The 23,110-nt window shown below is 42.1% G+C and overlaps 1 protein-coding gene across 5 annotated transcripts in view; it reads left to right on the forward strand.

Annotated features, from left to right (window-relative positions):
• The window catches only part of LOC124001919 (neuronal PAS domain-containing protein 3-like), a 406,591-nt gene that overhangs the window by 136,233 nt on the left and 247,248 nt on the right, over window positions 1–23,110 (forward strand). For all 5 annotated transcript variants that reach the window (XM_046309078.1, XM_046309079.1, XM_046309080.1 and 2 more), the window contains one exon: window positions 17,823–17,905. In XM_046309078.1, the coding sequence (XP_046165034.1) occupies window positions 17,823–17,905 (83 nt within the window). The remainder of the gene's footprint in view (window positions 1–17,822; window positions 17,906–23,110) is intronic.

The raw sequence follows: 23,110 nt of genomic DNA on the forward strand, positions 1-23,110 counted from the left end.
GTTGGGAACCACTGGTCTACAGGTTTAATACCTAAACACCAAGGTTAGCAAGGTTATATCACAGCATTATCTCTTCATTTGAAGTCAAACACACCGAAAATGGAGGCTGTTCCCGTCTGATTAGTTGGATGATAGCTAGGTGGAACATAGCTCTTAGACAAAGAGAGGCAGAGGCCGGGGCCCGTGAAACACGTTTGTATTCGCCTCATTACCTTGCAAAGTCAGCTGAGGAAATGCTAGGAGCACCCTTGCTACTCCAGCTAGCGCCTGGTCGAGTGTGTTTGCTGACATGCATATTCCCCTCTGTGCAAATGAGCAGACAGCTAGGGAAGGAGTTTCCTTCAGCTCCCAGCCCAGCGGCAGGGTGTTGCTCTGCTCTGGGCTGGGTGGGAGGGCTGGAGGTAAGCTTGCGAGGTGAGAGGTTGGAGGGGGTATGTGCTCCGGAGCTGAGGCCTCTGCGCCCCCATGCAGAGGTTCCCTCCTCCTCCTCCCTCCACTTTACTTACTCACGCCTGCTGATGATGCAGCTGATCTGAAAACCAACATTCTTATTCGTCTCCCATGTCTACTGTACTGTAGGAGACATGACCCACTTCTCAATTTGTCCACGCATCAATTTGGCTCATAAGGCTTCTTAAACTGCTGCCTTTTCACAATAATGTTCTACTTTCAGTTGTTTTAAATCCTTCCTTAATCCCTCTGATAATTATATGCTCTTTACCCTTGAGACAGCATTTAAGACAATGCATACTATTAGGTCCTTAAAATCAGCCTAATATTCATCATTAGAATCTAGACATGCTGTCTCTATTTCTGTCTTGGAAATGTTTCCTTGTTTACATGTGGCTCAGGACACAAGCCAATACTACTGTCCTATTCTGCCTTCCCTGTCCTCTCCTTAGCACATGATAAAATGCTCGCCCGTTGCCTCAACCAATCATGGTTTCAGTAGAGCAGTTAAACTATTTTATGGCAGGCACCCTCAAAGCTGTAGAGTCTTAAATTCTCCCTGTAATGGTAGATTAATTTCAGTCTGCCTAATGCAATCCAGGACAAAATACTTTAAACTCGTTTGGGGGGGGGGGGGTGGAGTGAAGCAATCCGTGCACAATAGCAATCTGTCTGCAGGAAGAAAAGAGAGAGAGAGACCTGAGAGAGTGACCTGAGAGAGTGACCTGAGAGAGAGACCTGAGAGAGTGACCTGAGAGAGTGACCTGAGAGAGTGACCTGTTGGCGCAAAAAAAAAAGGCAACCACTGGAGCACAAAACTCCATTGTAAATACCACCTACAGTATATTTATCTGTTTATTTATTTTCCCTTTCATACTTCAACTATTTGCAGTATGTTACAAAACAGTACATAGCCAATAATATAACATTTGGAATGTCTCTATTATTTTTTTAAATGTTGTGAGTGTAACATTTCATCTTCATTTCTGATGGTTTATTTCGCTCGTTTATTTATACTGAACAGAAGTATATATTCAACATGCAACAAATTCAATGATTTTACTGAGTTACAATTCAATTACAAGTCAATTGAAATAAATCCACTCGGCCCTAATCTATGGATTTCACATGACAGAATAACTTTAAAAAGGTCGTGGATCAGAAAACCAGTCCACCATTTGCCTCATGCAGCGAGACACATCTCCTTTGCATAGAGTTGATCGGGCTGTTGATTGTGGCCTGTGGGATGCTGTCCCACTCCTTGTCAATGTCTGTGCAAAGTTGCTGGATATTGGCGGGAACTGGAACACGCTGTCGTACACGTCGATCCAGAGCTTCCAAAACATGTCTGGTGAGAATGCAGTATGCCATGCAATTGTGTTCGCTGTCTGTAGTTTATGCCTGCCCATGCCATAACCCCACCATCACCGCCACCGCCACCATGCATACCTGTTCACAACGTTGACATCAGCAAACCGCTCGCCCACACGACCCCATACACGTGGTCTGCGGTTGTGAGGCCGGTTGGACGTACTGCTAAATTCTCTAAAACTACATTGGGGGCGGCTTATGATAGAGCAATTAACATTAAATTCTCTGACAACAGCTCTGATGGACTTTCCTGCAGTCAGCATGCCAATTGCACGCTCTCTCAAAACTTCAGACATCTATGGCATTGTGTTGTGTGACAAAACTGAAGTGTCCTTTTATTGAAATTGAGTGGCCTTTTATTGTCCCCAGCACAAGTTGCACCTGTGTAATAATCATGCTGTTTAATCAGATTCTTGATATGCCACAGCTGTCAGGTGGATGGATTCTCTTGACAAAGGAGAAATGCTCACTAACAGCGATGTAAACAAATGTGTGTGTAACATCTGAGAGAAATAAGCCTTTTGTGCGTATTTTACATTCCTGTGATCTTTTATTTCAGTTCATGAAACATGGGACCAGCACTTTACATGTTGCATTGATGTTTTTGTTCAGTGTATTTCCCTTTTGTTAATTGTCTATTTCACTTGCTTTGGCAATGTAAATGTATGCTTCCCATGCCAATAAAGCCCTTTCAATTGAATTGAAATTGAGAGGGAGAGAGGGAGAGTGAGAGAGCGAGAGAGAGCATCACCAAATCTCAAATGGAACTGTTTCCCTCAGCAAATTTTCTACCAAGAGGAAGTCTTTCAGGGTTCTGTGCCATCTCTTTCTGCCAAACACAAACAGTAGCTACAGTACTGCAGAGGGCATGTATTCACCAATGTCTTTTTAGTGTTAATATAACCACTTTTTAGCTGTACACAGAGGGACATAACAAGTGGAAAAAGATCCGAGCTAGAGTATAGTCCTTGTTTTACCTTCAGCATGCTTCTAGCAATTGTGATGGCTAGACAACCTCATCATGCAGTACAAGGAGGGATAGATAACTTTAAGCAACACCTGTATTAAACAACTACAAGGAGGGATAGATAACTTTAAGCAACACCTGTATTAAACAACTACAAGGAGGGATAGATAACTTTAAGCAACACCTGTATTAAACAACTACAAGGAGGGATAGATAACTTTAAGCAACACCTGTATTAAACAACTACAAGGAGGGATAGATAACTTTAAGCAACACCTGTATTAAACAACTACAAGGAGGGATAGATAACTTTAAGCAACACCTGTATTAAACAACTACAAGGAGGGATAGATAACTTTAAGCAACACCTGTATTAAACAACTACAAGGAAGGATAGATAACTTTAAGCAACACCTGTATTAAACAACTACAAGGAGGGATAGATAACTTTAAGCAACACCTGTATTAAACAACTACAAGGAGGGATAGATAACTTTAAGCAACACCTGTATTAAACAACTACAAGGAGGGATAGATAACTTTAAGCAACACCTGTATTAAACAACTACAAGGAGGGATAGATAACTTTAAGCAACACCTGTATTAAACAACTACATGGAGGGATAAATAACTTTAAGCAACACCAACTACAAGGAGGGATAGATAACTTTAAGCAACACCAACTACAAGGAGGGATAGATAACTTTAAGCAACACCTGTATTAAACAACTACAAGGAGGGATAGATAACTTTAAGCAACACCTGTATTAAACAACTACAAGGAGGGATAGGTAACTTTAAGCAACACCTGTATTAAACAACTACAAGGAGGGATAGATAACTTTAAGCAACACCTGTATTAAACAACTACAAGGAGGGATAGATAACTTTAAGCAACACCTGTATTAAACAACTACAAGGATGGATAGAATACTTTAAGCAACACCAACTACAAGGAGGGATAGATAACTTTAAGCAACACCTGTATTAAACAACTACAAGGAGGGATAGATAACTTTAAGCAACACCTGTATTAAACAACTACAAGGAGGGATAGATAACTTTAAGCAACACCTGTATTAAACAACTACAAGGAGGGATAGATAACTTTAAGCAACACCTGTATTAAACAACTACAAGGAGGGATAGATAACTTTAAGCAACACCTGTATTAAACAACTACATGGAGGGATAGATAACTTTAAGCAACACCAACTACAAGGAGGGATAGATAACTTTAAGCAACACCAACTACAAGGAGGGATAGATAACTTTAAGCAACACCTGTATTAAACAACTACAAGGAGGGATAGATAACTTTAAGCAACACCTGTATTAAACAACTACAAGGAGGGATAGGTAACTTTAAGCAACACCTGTATTAAACAACTACAAGGAGGGATAGATAACTTTAAGCAACACCTGTATTAAACAACTACAAGGAGGGATAGATAACTTTAAGCAACACCTGTATTAAACAACTACAAGGATGGATAGAATACTTTAAGCAACACCAACTACAAGGAGGGATAGATAACTTTAAGCAACACCTGTATTAAACAACTACAAGGAGGGATAGATAACTTTAAGCAACACCTGTATTAAACAACTACAAGGAGGGATAGATAACTTTAAGCAACACCTGTATTAAACAACTACAAGGAGGGATAGATAACTTTAAGCAACACCTGTATTAAACAACTACAAGGAGGGATAGATAACTTTAAGCAACACTTGTATTAAACAACTACAAGGAGGGATAGATAACTTTAAGCAACACCTGTATTAAACAACTACAAGGAGGGATAGATAACTTTAAGCAACACCTGTATTAAACAACTACAAGGAGGGATAGGTAACTTTAAGCAACACCTGTATTAAACAACTACAAGGAGGGATAGATAACTTTAAGCAACACCTGTATTAAACAACTACAAGGAGGGATAGGTAACTTTAAGCAACACCTGTATTAAACAACTACAAGGAGGGATAGATAACTTTAAGCAACACCTGTATTAAACAACAGATAGAATGGAGGAATAAGAATGATAAAATCATACTGTACATTCAATTGAACCAACATGATAATATGTACTGTATGTTAAATGTGATGCTGCACTGCTATAACCTTACTGTACTGGACTGTTACTGCAGAGTATACATACATTTCATATTTTGACATGGTAAGTCAGTGTTAGGTCATGTCTGCTTCTTGTTGCAGTGAGCAGCAGCCCTCTGTTAAGGACAGCAGTGATTAACCTCTCCTGTTTCTCCTCTCCTCTGCGGTGTAAATATATATCAAGTCAGGTTAATATGATAAACCAGCGTCTCACCATCCGCTGTAAATCAAACCAAGGGCTACAGCTCGCCCTGATAGGGTGAATGCCTCCTGAACCGAGGTAAATGTTTGGATTTGTATCAACCTGGCCAATGTCTGTCACAGGGGTGTGTATGTGTGCACGTGGGTGCACACATGACTGTGTGTGTGTGTGTGTGTGTGTGTGTGTGTGTGTGTGTGTGTGTGTGTGTGTGTGTGTGTGTGTGTGTGTGTGTGTGTGTGTGTGTGTGTGTGTGTGTGTGTGTGTGTGTGTGTGTGTGCGTGTGTGTGTGTGTACAGGGGAGGTGGAAGGAAGGCTTCACTTTTGTTATCTCTCCTTTCAAACTACTGACCTCTCTTGTAGTAAATGGATTGGGGCCCCATTCTAAATCAACGCTGACTATTTAACACAATGAAGGAACTAATTCTTCCCATTTAACTCAACATTTGCAATAAGATGACTTGTACCCTAATGGTTTCTAATTAATTGTTCTCTCCTTTTCTCTCTCTCTTCCCTTCCCCTCCTGCTTATTCGAAAAGCATAGGCCTACACAGTGCACCACTTTTGCTGCACTACATATGTAACAGGGTAGAATTTGGGATACAGACATATTCAGGACAGTCAGCGGATTTGACCCATTTTATCTAATGCATAATGTTAATTTCAAACCCTTAATTTCCTTTAAATGAAAATTGGCTTAGCAGCTAGATGGATTGTCAGTAGGCAGGCATCAAACCACCGAGCATGTCCAGGGGTACCTCCCAAATGGCACACTATTCCCTACGATAGTGCACTACTTTTGAAAAAAGTGTCATTCGGGATGCATTTGTTGGAGATGTGATGTGACCACGGCCAGTCGGCAGCAGTTCAGAGTTTACTGAACGTCCAGGTAGTTTCTCTTCCCTGGAGTAACGCTGCTTCTGATTCCTACGGAAATCCACCTGGAGAATATCACTCATACCAATCCCTTTGTGTCAAGTCTACCTTCTCTAGTTCCCTGAGTACTGGACTGTTCAAATGTACACGAGGTGTAGGGTGAAGTCAGGTCGTCCTTTGACTCATTTGTGTGGCTTGACATGCTTGGCAGAAGACAGTTCAGTGGTAGCGTTTTAGCCGCCAGTAATAACATTACGTTTCTCTATTGAGTGATGAAGGCATCGGTCATTAATTTATCACAGAGAGAGAAAGGAAGGGGGAGAGTGTCCTCATCATTCACCTTCAGTGGTTTGTCTTGACAGGTACAAAGTTGAATAGTGGATGAATCCAGTTTAGTGACACCGCATCATGCCAATGTAAACACGCTCAAAGAACTTCAAAGTTGTGTTAATCGTTTCTTACACATTTGTGTTTCTTGCCCGGGGGCGTGTGCATGCGCGTCCATGCATATGTGTGCGTTTGTGTGTGTTTGTGTGTGAACGAGAGTGTGCTACTCTGACATGGTTTGCTTAACGTGGTCTAATGTGGTCTGTGTAATGAGAACCAGGGCCCTTCACTCCTTTGTAGAAGTAGCAGCGTCTCTGTCTTCTTCCCACGCTGTGTGTCCTCTGCTTCAGCACCTGATGAGACCACATTACCCTCTCTTTACCAGACACACGGCCAATCACACACATCCGCTCTCATCTCCAGACCAGTTGTACTGTACATTCTCTCTATAGAACTGGGTCTAGGGATGTAACCATATAGAATATTGTAGCGCCTCAAACCACAAAGTCCCTGGTTTGAATTGACTGGATGGGTTCTGAGAAACCTAATCTTAATCTGGGTCTGTATGTAGTGGGAAGTTACGCTCTTGTGTGGTACAGCATTGAATTGAATATGTAACTCTAGCCATCTTGCTTCAAAGGATGTACTACTTTTTGTTATTAGAGAACACACCCACGTTGACCATGTCTCGCTCTCACTTTTTATAGTACGCATAGTACACGATAAGATTCGTCCTTTGCATTTTTATACAGACAAAATCCCATTGAGATTCAAAATCTCCCTTTCAAGGACACATGTCCCATTCTTTGCCGATGTGACATGTTGAGTTTTATTCCGAAGCGTTTTTGTCCCCCACAATGAGATCGGGGAGGGGACTGTAAGATCTGTCTCCGTCCGTTAGTACATTCGTACATTTGTACTTTCATTCATCACGCGCGATATCTCAGACAGCGCTGGCCCGATTTTTAGGAAACGTGGGTGAATGATGCGTCCTGCCATTGAGATCTTTCATTTACAAAATTACACTGATTGGCCAAATGGTGGCACTATAACAAGCGATTGAAAATGCAAACTTTGAAAGGTCAAGCCCTAACCCCGTTTGACCAAAAGTCATGAAATGTGGTACATATGTCCCTCTCCTAATAAAATAAACACATTTGTCTCTTCTAAACATAAGGTTCACCATAATGGATTTTCCACCATTTTGAAGTGTGTAAAAATAAAAACACACAAAAAAACACTTGCTACTCCTCCGAATAGCTGATCGACACAAAATTAGATATGTGGCATCTATGGACAAAGGTCTGTCAATGCAATACTTTCCAGATTAGTACCTAAAAACAACAATAGACATTCATTCAGGCTTGGTCGGGCACATAAATGCATATAAATCAGTCAAGGATATTCGTATTGTAACAAAATTTGGTGCACATGTTGCAAACACTGTGAAGACTCAACATTTGCAAGAACACATGGTGGCGCTATAACAGGCACATGTTTATAGCTCTTGATCTGTTTGACTCACACATGCTTAGGGATATGAGCCTAGCTAACCCACACGATATCTCAGACACCACTGGCCTTTGGCCTGATTTTGAAAAAACTTGGGTGAATAATGCGTCTTGCCAAAGAGATCCGCCATTTAAAAAATGACAGTGATTGGCCCAAGGGAGGCGCTGCATCATTTCTGGGGGACGACATGTTTTTGTTTCCTTATTTCTTTTATGGCAGAGACTTAAATGGATAGAGTGACCTGGCCATTATGTTTTATTGGTACCATAGTGACATGGACATGGACCTGATCAGGACACTTAATCAGTACTCAGTTTCCCAGGAGCAGCTCACTATAGTATCCCCTCTGCTGCTAAGCCTACACAACCAACATGTCTATCTGGAAGAGAGAGAGAGAGTGAGAGACAGAGAGAGACGCTGACCGGCTGCAGTTGATAGTCCTCCTCTCCTCTCCCATTTACCCTGGCTGCAATCTAGACCCCACAGACAGACAGAAGGAGCGAGGAATAGAGGGATCTCTTACTTTCCTATTTTCATCCTTTCATTGGTGGAGCATGCCATTGTAGTTAGCTCCTAATTACTCTACGGCTGAGACGTTCCAAATATTCCCCTGGTGGTAATATTCTTCTGCCTGAATGAGTCATTATGTTGTTTGGCAGACTGAAACAGACTGAAACAGACTGAAACAGCAGCCCTTCTCTGTCTGAACACTATATGGCTCATGTTCTACCCAACCTCACACACAAGCACACGCACTAAGGGCCCCCCCCCCTCCCCCCATCACTTCCCATCCCTCTCCATCCACTCTGTCAGTTCGTTTCCACGACGACCCTCCCCACTGTGGCATGACAGGTTGTTCAGCAGCCTATGAGGCACTGATCTGCCTTACTGTCTGTATGACTGTAGGCATCCTTTTGTAGCTAGGGGTATAGTACCCCTCTCATACCCCATCTAACACCTTTTTATCTCAAGTATACCACCAGTATATCATAGCTCTCTCTCCCTCCCTCCCTATTTACATTCCATCACACCCCTACTGTTGCGTCTTTCACTTATTACCTTTCTTTCTTTGTTACCTTCTCCTGCTATCGTTTTCTGACCCCTCCACTCACAATATTTGTGCATAGTATATAAACACACATGCACAAACGGAGGCCCGCACACACACAGCCATGCATGCACACACGCACGTGCACACACATACCAAAACACACAAATTCAGACAGACAGACACACAGACTGGTATGTGTAATCATCTTTGCTGTCTTTTTGCTTGGGTGTGTGCCAGCTGGTGTGTGTTAGAGTCAAGGACAGGAGTAGAGGACAAATAGGAGGGAGGGAGGGAGGGAGCTAGGGAGGGCGGGAGCTAGGGAGCGAGGGAGGGAGGGGTTATAGAGCGTAGAGATGGCTAGCTGGATTCTGCTCTTAGCTCTGTTTATTGTGTAGTGTGGTGTCTGTCTGAACAGGGGGACTGGGAGAGAGAGACTATGGAAATGTAGGCTCCTCTACCACCATATAGCCTTTTCAGTGCACTACTTATGGGCCCTGGTCAAAAGAAATCCACTGGAAAAGTATTTGCCTCCTGAGTTTCTCTATATTTGCATATTTTTGACACTGAATGTTATCAGATCTTCAACCAGAACCTATAATATTAGATAAAGGCAACCTGAGTGAGCAAATAACACAACGTGTTTACTTATCTCATTTATTTAATTAGCAAAGTTATGCAACACCCAATGCCCCTGTGTGAAAAGTCATTTCCCCCTCCCTGGTTGTCACCTTTAGCTGCAATGACTACAACCATACCCTTCCTGTAATTGTTAATCAGTCTCTCACATCGCTATGAAGGGATTTTGACATCTCAATTCGATTTAGGTCTGGACTTTTGACTAGGCCACTCCAACACTTTAGATGTGTAGCTTTTCAGCCATTCTGATGTAGACCTGATTGTGTGTTTTGGATCATTGTCTTGCTGCATGACCCAGCTGCACTTCAGCTCTCAGACGGATGGCCTGACATTCTCTGATACGGAAGTGGAATTCACGGTGCCTTCAATGATGACAAGTCATCCAGGTCCTTTCAGCCGGCTGAAAAGCTACACATCTAAAGTTTTGGAGTGGCCTAGTCAAAGTCCATACCTACATCGAATTGAGATGTTGTAGCAGGACCTGAAACGAGCAGTTCATGCTCGAAAACCCACAAATGTTGCTGAGTGAAAGCAGTTCTGCATGGAAGAGTGGGCCAGGATTCCTCCACAGCGATGAGAGAAGCTGAGCAACAACTACAGGAAGCTGAAGAATCATTTAAAAAAAAAAAAATTGTACTTTTTTTAAACTAGGCAAGTCAGTTAAGAACAAAATCTTATTTTCAATAATAGCCTAGGAACAGTGGGTTAACTGCCTGTTCAGGGCCAGAACAACAGATTTGTATATGATTTGGAAATGAACTTGCAACCTTTCGGTTACTAGTCCAACGCTCTAACCACTAGGCTACCCTGCCGCCCCATTGCAGCTAAAGGTGGCACAACCAGTTATTGAGTGTAAGGGGGCAATTAATTTTCACTCAGGGGCATTGGGTGTTACATAACTTTGCTTATTAAATAAATGAAATAAGTATACATGTTTGTTATTTGTTTACTCAGGTTCCCATTTTCTCAGCACTGTATAGGGAACAGGGTAACATTTGGGAAGCAGACTCGAACAAGCCCATAGAGCCACATTGATCACATACCATATTTTCTATTACACCCAGTCATTCATGATCTGGAATTTTCCTATTAAGGATGATTGGCATATTGATAACACCTGAATTATTCAACACTATAAGTGTCACGTTCTGACCTTAGTTCTTTTGTTATGTCTTTGTTTTAGGCTGGTCAGGGCGTGAGTCGGGGTGGGTTGTCTATGTTCGCTTTTCTGTGTTGTGTTTTGTGTTTGGCCTGGTATGGTTCTCAATCAGAGGCAGGTGTCGTTGGTTGTCTCTGATTGAGAACCATACTTAGGTAGCCTTTTTCCCACCGTCGTGGTGTGGGTGATTATTTCCGGTTCTGTGTTTTTCTTCACCGTACAGGACTGTTCGTTTTGTCGTTTTGTTGTTTTGTTGTTTTTCCAGTGTTCAGTTGTTTCATTAAAGAATATGAACACTTACCACGCTGCGCATTGGTCCTCACCTTCTTCCACTGCCAACGGCCGTTTACCATAGGCGTATTTAACGGTTTGCATACCATCAAATTGAATTCATTTCATTACTACAGTAGCTCATCTTTTTAAGCGTTTTCGAGTGTTTTTGCGAGCATTTACGGCGTATATCCGTAACATATACACAAATTAGATGTTATTCTGATAATAGGAATGAAAGATGGAGCAATATTTTCTCACTGTATCTAAAGCAAAGTCCTGCTAACCTAAGCTAAGTCAGGGTTAGCTAACTGTCATAATGGCTGTAGGTCCTACGCAGCTCTTACTGTCCTCCATCGTGAATGAAAGGTTGTTGGTATTTGTGAGCTCTGCTCTTCACGTTTGGGGTGTGTTTGCCTTGCAGCGTCCAGTCTCAGCCTGCAACGAGTTTATTAACAGAAATGCGTCAATGCATTTCAGTAATGGATTGTTTGTTTGGTTGCGTAAGCCTTCATAACTGTGTAGGGCAGTCCGGGCACTCTGTCTCTCTCTTCCTTTAATGCAGTTAGCCATAATGAATGCATTTCCAAATTCAATGAGTTTTTTTCCCCATTATTTTATTTTGCTCATCCTAGCGTATTGATTGGTTGAAAATGCCCCTTGAACTTGACCTCTCCCGTGTTGCTCAATGCCAATAATGCTGTCGTCTTCTCCTCTCCCTGCCAGCCAGCCCACCTCTCCTCTCCGCTGAGGAAAATATCGATAGCTGTGTTTAGCATCTTTGGGATGCTCAAGATGGCTGAATGTGTTTAGATATTTCCCCCGACAAGCTTGTTGACGGCACCAGCTTTTCATGGCGCAAATGTACTATTATTTGATAGATTTGATTGAAAGTGAAATTAAAGGCAGAGGTTCTTGGCTAAAGCCTGTCAGTCATTTGTATTTTGAATGCATTATATAAACAGAGTGTACAGTATGGCACACCTTGAAAGTACATTTTTTTTAAATGCACACAAACGCTGGTTTGAGAAAGCTCCCCCTCAATGCCATACACCAGGGGTCTCCAATTACCCCCCGTCAAGGGCCTGGTTGGGGAGCCGGAAAATAGTTATAAATAATCTGTACACTGCAAATTGATGGAAAGAATACCAAACAGATATAGTATTTGACAAAAACAGAATCATTTCACTCCTGGATTACATTGGTATATGTTCACATATGCTTCTGTATTCATGCGTGGGAATATTTGGTAACAGATTTATTGAATTTAAATCACTTTGAGTTGAGTTCCTAATGATTTTACAGTTCTTTGTGTCCAACAACGGAAAATTATGTAAAAAAATAAAATAAAAAGTTTTTGTTTTGTTTTGCTCAGAAAACTTGGGTGCCAAATAAAAATCACCCTCAGACCGAATTTGTCCTATTGGGGAACCCTTGGGGAACCCTTCCAAACACTTTTATTTTTCATTGTCACATCAGTGTCTGTGTGCTGTGACCTCATGTTCAAACTGCAGCGGGAGACAATATTGTATTGTTACAGGTACTCGCCTCTCTGAATAGCTCTAATTTATTCTGGTATTCTCCTCCTGCAGTTTTGATATGAATCTCAACTGGACAATACTTGTCACCCAGAGTGCTCTGCCATGCTCTCATACAGCCCTCTTATCAGTGGATCTGACAGTTGTTTCTGGTGATGAGGAGGGGAATGGCACAATGATGAAATACAAAATCACTTGAACAGGGACTTCAGGGCCACTACAAGAGACTTTCCATAGACAATTATTCCTCACTGAGCCGACACTCAAGGTGTAATCTGGGATCTGTTCTAAAGAGAGAGAAAGACAGAGCTGGAGATATCCACTCAGCCCAGTCCAGGTTCACTGTACAGCTAGAAAAGGCCACAACAACTGTTGTACTATCAGCCAGTCAGTTAGTTTTACAATAACCTAAGATTCAAATGTGGGAGAAAAAAAAACATTCTGAAGAGGTGGAACTATTTTAGAAAATGTTCATCGAAATATTATTTTCTGTAATCCTAATTATTGAATCAAAATCAATCAATCAGTTGAGACAAATCCAAAATGTCAGTGTATAGTACGCATATTGTTAACACCTGTTCGCTTCAAGCAGCAGACAGACTGACGCTGAAATGAAAGACTCCTTCTTTCTCAGGCTTACTCTGAGACTGGTCATTAGTGTTAGAATCACAGCCGTTAAAGTTTGATGACACAAATGAGCAGAAAGATGAACATGGATTATTAAACAGACCATCATGAAAACTTAAAACTAGTGAAAGATGTTAGAAAGGAAACTAATTAAAACAAATGTTTCAGCCTCCGTCTTCATCAGGATGACTTATTAAGTATCCGGCCGGTCTGTTGAGGAATACTACGACATGTGATCAGAAGTGCTTTCATTAGCCGGTGGTCAGTAAATGATTGAATGGACTTTCAGTTTCCACTGTGAAAATATTTGGCGAGTATGTAGACTGAAGGACACGGAAGGAGAATTGATTTAATCTATAAAAGAATTCGTATTTTAATCAAATTAAATGTAAAAAAAATAAACACTCTTAAAACCATACATTTCAGAATAGGCAGATTCTATGTTTGAAATGCCTGAAGGGTGTGAATTTTGAACCATTGTAAATGTACTGTAATTTAATCTTTTTTAATTTATTTTTTACAAATTGACATTGGATTTCCATTTTTTTATATAAGATTTCCAATGGAATATAGATCACATTTGTATTATATTATTTGTTATATATGAAAATACTTCAAGCACACTATAATACAGAGACACAAGAGCCATATAGACATCTAATAAGAAACACTTTTGACATGCACACTTGATTTCAGTGTATCTATTTCAGCACAAAATGGTTCATCAACAAGGACAAAATGGTATTCTTACTATCACATTCAGCACATGGAGGTGAATGTGACTAAAACAGGCAGGATTATGTGACTGGATCCATAGTGACTGCTGTCTCCTAGGTTGTTGGTAGTTGATACGGGGGACAGGGTGAGATGGGGATTGCTGTTCTGAGGACGCTGAGGTAATTCACTAGCCACAGCTAGGGGTCCCAGGAAGGAAAATATAACTTTTATTGAGCTTGATGTAACTATGGGATCATCCTGGCTGATTAAAACGCACTGGTGGCCATGGCAAACTGAAGGCGAGAGAGAGTGTGTGTGTGTGTGTGTGTGTGCGTGAGTGCGTGCGTGCGTGCGTGAGAGAGAGAGAGAGAGAGACAGAGAGAGAGAGAGAAAGAGAGAGACCAAAATAACAGTTTTGGGTCCATTGTGTGTAGTTTGTGTTTGTCTGTGTGCTGGGTTAATACAAGTTTACCATTGTAGCGGTTAACGGATCACTAAGGAAGTGGTTGCACACAGTGTCCACAGTTTCCACACCACAGTGAGGCTCCTCATAGTGAGGCCTTTGACAGCCTGATGAATTAGGCCTGACAAGAACCAAAATGGCTGTCCTCCGTGCCAGCTGCCAGTTGAGCATTTACACTCTGTTAATTGAATTGGCAATTTGTGTAACAGTACCTGCCCCAGAGTCTTTGGTGGTGCCGGAGCTGCCATTTAGCCCTGCTCTAATCCAGAAACTAGGGAATAAGAACACTAAGCTTCACAAGAAATTACTGCAGATTTAAAATGACAGTCGGGGCCCCTGTTGCCAATTTTCAATAAATGAGAAATAAATTAACAATAGCAATAATGTTGACTTATAAAACTGAAAGTTAAATTGACTTTCAAATAGCACTGCGGTTTAGAAATTGCCACAGTACTGAGAATCAAATTGCAATATATTGCAATCTTGAAACCAAATGCTGTTTGTGACATGGTTGTATTAAACAGCCGACATTAAACATTGAGAGTGGTAAATGGAAACTGATATTTTCACATCATAAAGCCGCATTAGTTTAAATTAAGGAGGGTTTTCACCCTGATTTGCATGCACACACAGTTAGTTTGAATTTGGATTCTGAGTTAATACTGTTTTTGCCAATCCACTAGAGAGAACGTTTAATAATGTTCAGTACCTCAGTAGCAATGTCAGTTGTTATTGGTCAGATTTAAATATGTAGCTACTGCAAAGTCGATCAGATGTTGTTTTGTTTTTATTACGACAAATGATAGAAGCAGAGACTTTTCAAGCGAAGGTTATACTGTGCTGTGCATTCCTCATTATCTGAGTGTGATTTGAATGCGGTTTTCCATAATGTCATTCTGTTCTTACCTGGTGTATAGTGCATTAATATATTGTTAATATACGTAATACTTGTTAGTCAGCCCTTAAAAATACAAAATAAAACATTTAAGTACATTAGCACAGGTGTCAAAGTGATGTTTTTACAGTCTCGCTATCATTTTACGAGTCTCCTTAACAATATTGAAATGGGGGGGGGGGGGGATATCAAAATCACCCTCGTCAAGCTGCATTTATAAATCGGGAAAAATGTGATGGGTTAGTGTTAGCCCCTAACATAATAGAATCACAGTCTCCAGCTGGTTTATATATTTATTAATCAGTCTACTGTGTGGATTGGGACACATTTAGATTCGATTGCCTCCACAATATTTGGTCTCCTGGACTGAGTGTCTAACAAAGTGTGTGTGTGTGTGCGTGCGTGCGTGCATGTGTGTGTGCGTGTGTGAGACAGGGACAGTCAGACACAGTAGTCTGTAGGTGACGGGCCATCTGCACCCAAGGCGCTGCTCTGAATTGCTAATGTGTGTGTTATTAAGAACTGTGAAGGAGCTGTTGGCAGGAAGAGGTGCTTCAAGGTGGCCACAATCCTTCACCAGTGGTGCCAGTTTAACATTTCAACTTCTTTATTATAAAATATTAACCACGTATAGTTTCCCGTTTTCAAAAGATCCCCAAGGTCAAGGAATTTTCCGCATATAAAGCAATCTGTCACTTACTTCCATGCCGGGGCTCTTTTAGCAGGGAAAGAGCCCTGTCTGACTGTGTGATGATGAGGGCCATTGTAGGAGAGAAATAATGATTCCCTCCACTGTGTCGGCCAGGATATAAAAGATGATAATTGAAGTTGGTCAAGTGTGCTTTGATCTGTGATATTTCTGCTCTGTTCTACATGAGCTGCCTGTTGGAGCTAACGTATGGCCCGGGTGTCTGTCTGAGTGCTGGGTAGTGGTTCTGTGCTGGGTCACAGTGTGTGTGTGTGTGTGTGTGTGTGTGTGTGTGTGTGTGTGTGTGTGTGTGTGTGTGTGTGTGTGTGTGTGTGTGTGTGTGTGTGTGTGTGTGTGTGTGTGTGTGTGTGTGTGTGTGTGTGTGTGTGTGTGTGTGTGTGTGTGTGTGTGTGTGTGTGAGGCCACACAGGCCAGCATAGTGCATCTGAGGACTGGGTTCTAGCTCCCTCTGCTGTCTCTATGTGTCAGGGCTCTCTACTGGAACTGTTTGTTTGGGGTTGCCCTGACTCCGCCTCATGCCTTGTTTGTATCCTCCACAACCAATGGCGGAGTACTGTGTGTGTGTGTGTGTGTGTGTGTGTGTGTGTGTGTGTGTGTGTGTGTGTGTGTGTGTGTGTGTGTGTGTGTGTGTGTGTGTGTGTGTGTGTGTGTGTGTGTGTGTGTGTGTGTGTGTGTGTGTGTGTGTGTGTGTGTGTGTGTGTGTGTGTGTGTGTGTGTGTGTGTTTGTGTGTTTGTGTGTGTGTCCTGGACTGGTCCTGCAGGTGTTGTCTATCCAGTGCATGTTGTTTGGCATGGGCCCCGCTCCTCAGGGAGGGGAAAGGGCTAACTGCTTACAGCATTACTGGAGGGGGATGTGTGTTTACCATGCTTGGCCTGGAACAGGGAATACAGTGAAGGACAGAGGCCCCTCATTGTGCAGTCTGTGCCCCCTCCCGTCCACCCGGGGCCTGGCCTCTGACTCTAACCCGTTCCCCTGGCTTCTTCCCAGAGGAGGCCCTGTTTGCTCCTGCTCTTTGAGAGTCTTTAAAGGCCATTCAATGCTTTTATTACATCATTAATTGCACTTAATTCAGCAACATTACCCCAATTCCTGGCTAAACTCTGAAAATTAAGTACAGAGCACTTTGTTATAAAATTCACCATAATGAGCTCTGGTGGGAGTTTGAAAGTTACCTCAGGCCATTTTTACCAGTAACGGGTAGCATGGTGCCTCTCCCTACTTTTAAGTTGGGAGTATAGAGAAAATACCCCAAGGGCACAGTCTCTGGTTAGTCTGCTATGCAGCAGAATCAATCGCATGATATAATCCCTCATTTAGAAACAAGCCTTTGTACCAGCCAGCGAATCATTGAATATGCAAGCTAGCTGCCCTCGATATTGGCATTGTACTGTACGAGTTCCGCCCTTTGATGAGCATCGCTACAGCACTTATTACTGTAAAGTTATCATACTGGGCGCTTGATGTCAATGATGTCAGCTGTTGGTTCTCACTGTCGTAGCTAACCTATTGTTCGTAAGGTATTGGTGTGTGCCTTTGTGTTGTGTGCGTGTTAACATGCAACTGCATTTATGTACTGTGTCTGTCTGTCTAGCTACATGTTTATGTATTGCCTAGTAATGTATGTGCATACAAACCCAGTCAGCCTTATACCCACCCAGTGTGTGTGTGTGTGTGTGTGTGTGTGTGTGTGTGTGTGTGTGTGTGTGTGTGTGTGTGTGTGTGTGTGTGTGTGTGTGTGTGTGTGTGTGTGTGTGTGTGTGTGTGTGTGTGTGTGTGTGTGTGTGTGTGTGTGTGTGTGTGTGTGTGTCTGTGTCTGTGTCTGTGTCTGTGTGTCTGTGTGTGCGTACGTACGTACGTGCGTGTGTGTGTGTTTCACCCAGTGTGTGTGTTGTCTCACCATGGCTCTGTCTGTTGTGTTGTGTTGTGTGTGTACAGCTATAGGAGTACAGCGAAGGAGGACTCCCAGTGCAGTAGCCTCAGAGATCTTCGAGCCACACCTCGGGAGCCACATATTGCAGGTAGGATGATATGATGATATACCACAGAACACCTGTCCACCACAGAACACCTGTCCTGTCCTGTCCCACAGGCACCACCACCCTGTTTGACAAGCCTGGTATTAACGTTATTGTACAGTTACAAGGGTTGCAAAATTCTGATAATTTTCCCCAAATTCCCAGAGTTTCCAGAAATTGTGGTTGGAGGATTCCCAGATATCCTTCTTATTCACTCTTGATTCCCGAAGTATTCCAAATGCTATTTCTGGAAAACCATAATTTTGTTACCATAATTTTTTTTCCCATAATTTTGCAACCCTAGATATGCACTGTGTCTGCTTGTCTGTCTTTCTTGCAACTCCCCACACTATTCACATGGGTTATTACTGACATCTAGTGATACATTTATCCACCAAAGCAATTGACATTAAGGAAACGATTTAGTCTAAAACGACTTACGATAGCTAGTATGTGATTCCTTGCAAAGACCTTGGCATTGCTGTCATCATGCTCTTACCAACTGAGCCCCACAGTAGAGGTTGACAGGGGAGTGTTAATTCATTCCTTTCCCATCTTGTCCAGAATCCCCCCCCCCCCCACCTACTGTCTCGATCCTGCAACAGTTCTATAACCCTGACAACTTTCCTGTCCTGTCCCGATAAAATTCAATCCCGCGCAGAAATCAGAAATCACTTCATCCGTTAGCTGCCTGCACCCTGCGCTCTGCTGCTTGTGAGTTTCCATAGTAACGGCCCCGTTTTGGGTTGCATGCTCATTCTTCACTAGACAAGAGAGAGAACTGTTTAGCTAGCTACTTTTTGTTGCCTGCCCAGGTCTTATATCTATTTTTATAAATAGTGATTGAAGACCGAAGAACGCATGTTATTGTTGGGAGAAGGTGAATATCACTCCTGTTCCTGCAGGATTCCCACGGGACCATATAAGACCCGTGGGAATCCTGTTACTGTGTCAACCTCTACCACACAGGACCAAAGCTGAGGCATTGTTCAAGCCTTCTAGCAGTACTGCATTAATGCTCTGCCTTGATTCTTGAACATACAACCAATGTTCCCTCTATTTTCTGGGGGAACTGAGGAAATTTCAGATCTGCTGAGCACAAACTGTGAAAAGTCTGCGCAACTTCCGGCGCACGTTTCTGTAAACACTGAGGCTGTACCCGCTTTAAAGTGGCGATGTGTCACTTTTGGCTCGACTCGACCAAATTCACATAGAAATGTGAGTTATAGATCTATCATTCTACCTAAAGAATAAGTCTAAGAAGCGGTAGATCTGTTCTATGTACGCTATTTCTATGGTTCCCGTTCTTAAGTTTTGTTTTTGCGTCTTTTACTTTCGGTTTTGTACACCAGCTTCAAACAGCTGATACAATGATTATCTACACTGTACTAGCCTATTTGTCACATAAACTGAAGCGAAACTGCAACCAGGAAATGGCGGAGCGATTTCTGCATAGTGTAACTTTAAGTTACAGTTTTAGCAGTGGCCAAGTAGGCTCCTGTGGCTATTTGATCATATTGTAGGCCTACCAGGGTGGCCCGATAGGTTATGGTGCACGGGTCAATGTACGGGCCTGAGTCGTGCCTGTCAATGCAATAGACTCCTACTCCAATGCACTCTGCCTACAAGAAAATCTCTTGCACAGTTAGTTTTGCATACTAAGTCTTGCATTGTTTATTTTTAGTATGTCACATTGAAAATGGCTAATATTGCGTTGATTCAAGCACAATTCCCACAGTAGAGCAAAACGTTGATCGTGTTAACTAAAGGGGAACACTCTAGAAAGATAAGTGAAGTACAGTCTTGTGCTTCTCTGCAGGAGGCCTTTTGCCTCTTGGTAGGCCGTCATTGTAAATATGAATTTGTTCTTAACTTACTTGCCTAGTTACGTAAAGGTTAAATAAAATAACAATGATTCTGAGCAGCAGGTCGAGGGGAGCTGCGAACCCACACACGTGTGCAGCTGAGAGGGAACAATGCATACAACCTTTTGAGGCATACATAAATGTTTCATCCATAACGATTATACATTTGAAAGTCCGTCCTTTAATACTTATAATATACTCAGTTATTATAGATTCATATTCTAGTTTATTATGTCATTTATACCTTATTTTTGGTTATGTAGAAATATATTTGTATTACAGTACGGTTAAATTATTTTATACGATGGCATTGTTGAATACATGTTTCTTATTGGCTTGAAGGGCATTCTAGAGCGTACGTTATTTCCCTGTAACACACGGTATATTTGCGCGGTAGAATTTAATGGCTATAGTTAATTCTTACATGTTCTATGTTTGAGCTGCTTTTGAAAGCAAAAGTCAAATTGAAAACATTATTGGGGTTGTTGAATTCAATTTTCATAGGACTGAAGGTTTGGTTAGCTGAACTAGCAAGTAGGTTTGTTTGCTAGCTACTTCAGTGGATGTTGAACACATTTCTAGCGGGAAATGTGTTCAATTGTAGCCCTGGTATAAAAGAGACAATTAACTCGGTGCTCTATGTGCTCTCTGGAAACGAATGCAGCTCCGTGGAAGGTCATTTCCACTCCGCTAGCGCGTCGTGGAACACACCTCCCACGTCGTTCATTCTTTTCCATGGAACGCATAGACATAGCCCCTCGTTGATTATCCCTTACATATTGAATTATGAAACTATGATAATGGTTAACCCCGTTAGTCCTGAGGGTATTTTGCTTGTGTCTTGTCTTTTTAATATTTTATATAGTGCTGCTTATCTCTATACATAAGCCCAAAGGGTTTGCTGTAAATCACTAAAGCAAAAACATCATTTGATACTACAGCTGATATGAAAGTGTAAGCTGGTAACCATGCTGACATATAATCTTTTTGTTTCGGGAGTTGTTGATCATCAAGCTATCTTTATTTCCTGTAGTCTACATTTTTGTAATCTACATTTGAACCTGGATTGCCACAATATCCTCTCTAGGTTTCTTCCTAGGTTCTGGCCTTTCTAGTTTTTCCTAGCCACCGTGCCTCTACACCTGCATTGTTTGCCTTTTGGGGGTTTTAGGCCGGGTTTCTGTACAGCACTTTGTGACATCGGCTGATGTGAAAAGAGCTTTGTAAATAAATGTAACTGATTGATTGATGTTATTGGATGCATTTTGACTTGGAGCGGCACACAGAGAATGCGGTAGCTCGTTCTAATCGTGCAAGTTTATTGATCGAATATATCAACAACGACGAAAATCCTCCAGGTCGCGTAGATGTCTTCCAATGGGGTTTGCTTCCTCCCAGCCTTGTCCCACAGTGAACATTGTGTTGTCATGCATGATGTGAACACGAATAAAAAGAGGTTGTAAGCAGAAACGCTGCCCCCTTTAGTCCCATGAGACTCAGTGGCAGCCATATGCCCTGTGCCTGTTCCCTATTAAACATGTGCTGAATTGAAAGTGACATCTTCCTGCATTTACCTCAGATCCCCAGGTTTAGTGGGTTGGGAAGGGGAAGGAGGGAAGAGAAGGGAGGGATGTTTCCCTTATGGTTGTCAACGGCAGAGAGCAACCTCGATTTCGTAGTCAATTTCAATAACAGAAACAGCAACTTAATGTGTATAATGTCTGTTGTTTGTATACTGTATACGGAGGATATTGATATTTGTGATCTGGCTATGCCTTTTTTAATTGGCTTAAATAAAGTTGCATTGAATTGAAACTCACCCACTGGCAACATTTCTAAAAATGTCATTCTACCGGGGATGTTAACAATCTGGTGACGCAGCATCGTGACGGCAGCCCCCTCTCACTATAAGTGAACACTTTCCCTGCGACAGGTTAAGTGTCTGACAAGAAAGCGGAAATGTATAATTAACATCAATAGCAGGCTAGAAGTCTGTCGAGGCGTGGCCTTTTCAAGGAAGGACTTGTTCCTGGCAAATTGTCCCCATTAATCTTCAGCTTAATTGATTGTGAAAAGTTTTAGGATGACATTTTAAAAAAGCATGCACTGCCGGTGATTGATTTGGGGAAAATGAACTAATAACGAATGCAAGGCAGTCATTACTTGTTGAGCACAGCGGCTAATTTTAGACAGATTAGAGTGGGTTTGATAGTGCTTAATAAAGAGGACGGCTTGATGAGCTCCTCTGTGTCTCTACACTACTCTCTCTGCTCTACTCTACCTGCCTGTCTGGCCTCTCAGGGCTTAACCAGTGCTCATTACTCTGAGTGACTCTGTCTCTGCCTAATGCCAACAGGACTTATCCAAAGCCAAACTCAATAAGATGCACTAGCAGACTCTTTTACCATTTCTCCCCTGTATTTTTACCTAACTCACCAAACATTCCATGACAATTTTTGGAAAACTCCAAACCAAACCTAAATTCAAAAATGGTCCCCTCTTTGTTGAAACCATTCAAACACGTGTAAAATGTGTAACACATTTTGTTTTTTACAGCCCTGTTTCAGAATGTGTTTACAAAGACAGGATGTCACGTAGCTTAGCGGTTAAGAGCATTGGGCCACTAAACAAAAAGTCACTGGTCCGAATCCCATGAGTCGAGAAATCTGTGGATGTGCCCTTGAGCAAGGCACTTAACCCTTATTGCTCCTGTATGTTGCTCTGGATAAGAGCATCTGCTAAATGACAAAAATTGTCAATGTACACATTCCACATAGTAGTAGAAAATTATATGATAACAGTCATTACAATGAAAAATCTATTCATCTTTGAACCCTTTGTCTGGTTGATTTTCTAAAGAGAAGTGTACCTGGGCCCCTATACGTATGTGACAGGCTGGCAGGTCTGAGAGCAGTAGAAACAGTGAGAGCCCTAGAAGCACCGGGTTAGGTTGCTGTTTAATCTGACAGAGTGAGTGTAAATGTCTCCCGGGAACTGTGCCTGTCTCCTGTCCGGACCTAGTCATGTGACACGGGATTAATCATGCCCTGTGTGTGAGAGAATGGGACAGGGTGATGGCTCTGTGTGTGTGTGTGTGAACGGGACAGCGTTTAGTAGCCATCTCTACGGCTCCGGCAGTTCCCTCTCATTGTGTCATGGTCCCCAGCTACCCGGCTACCATAGCTGCTTTGTTGTCCAGGCTCCTTTGACTCTGAGTGGCCCGGTTGACCTGGGAACGGGGCTGCATTCAAACAAGCCTTCTATGGTCTTTTTGTTTTCAGGCCCAAAAACATTGAATTGGTTGACAAACAAGTTTTGTCAATCCAAAATAATCAATGAACTG

The sequence above is a fragment of the Oncorhynchus gorbuscha genome, linkage group LG17 (assembly GCF_021184085.1).
Source record: "Oncorhynchus gorbuscha isolate QuinsamMale2020 ecotype Even-year linkage group LG17, OgorEven_v1.0, whole genome shotgun sequence".
Classification (NCBI taxonomy): Eukaryota; Metazoa; Chordata; class Actinopteri; order Salmoniformes; family Salmonidae; genus Oncorhynchus; species Oncorhynchus gorbuscha.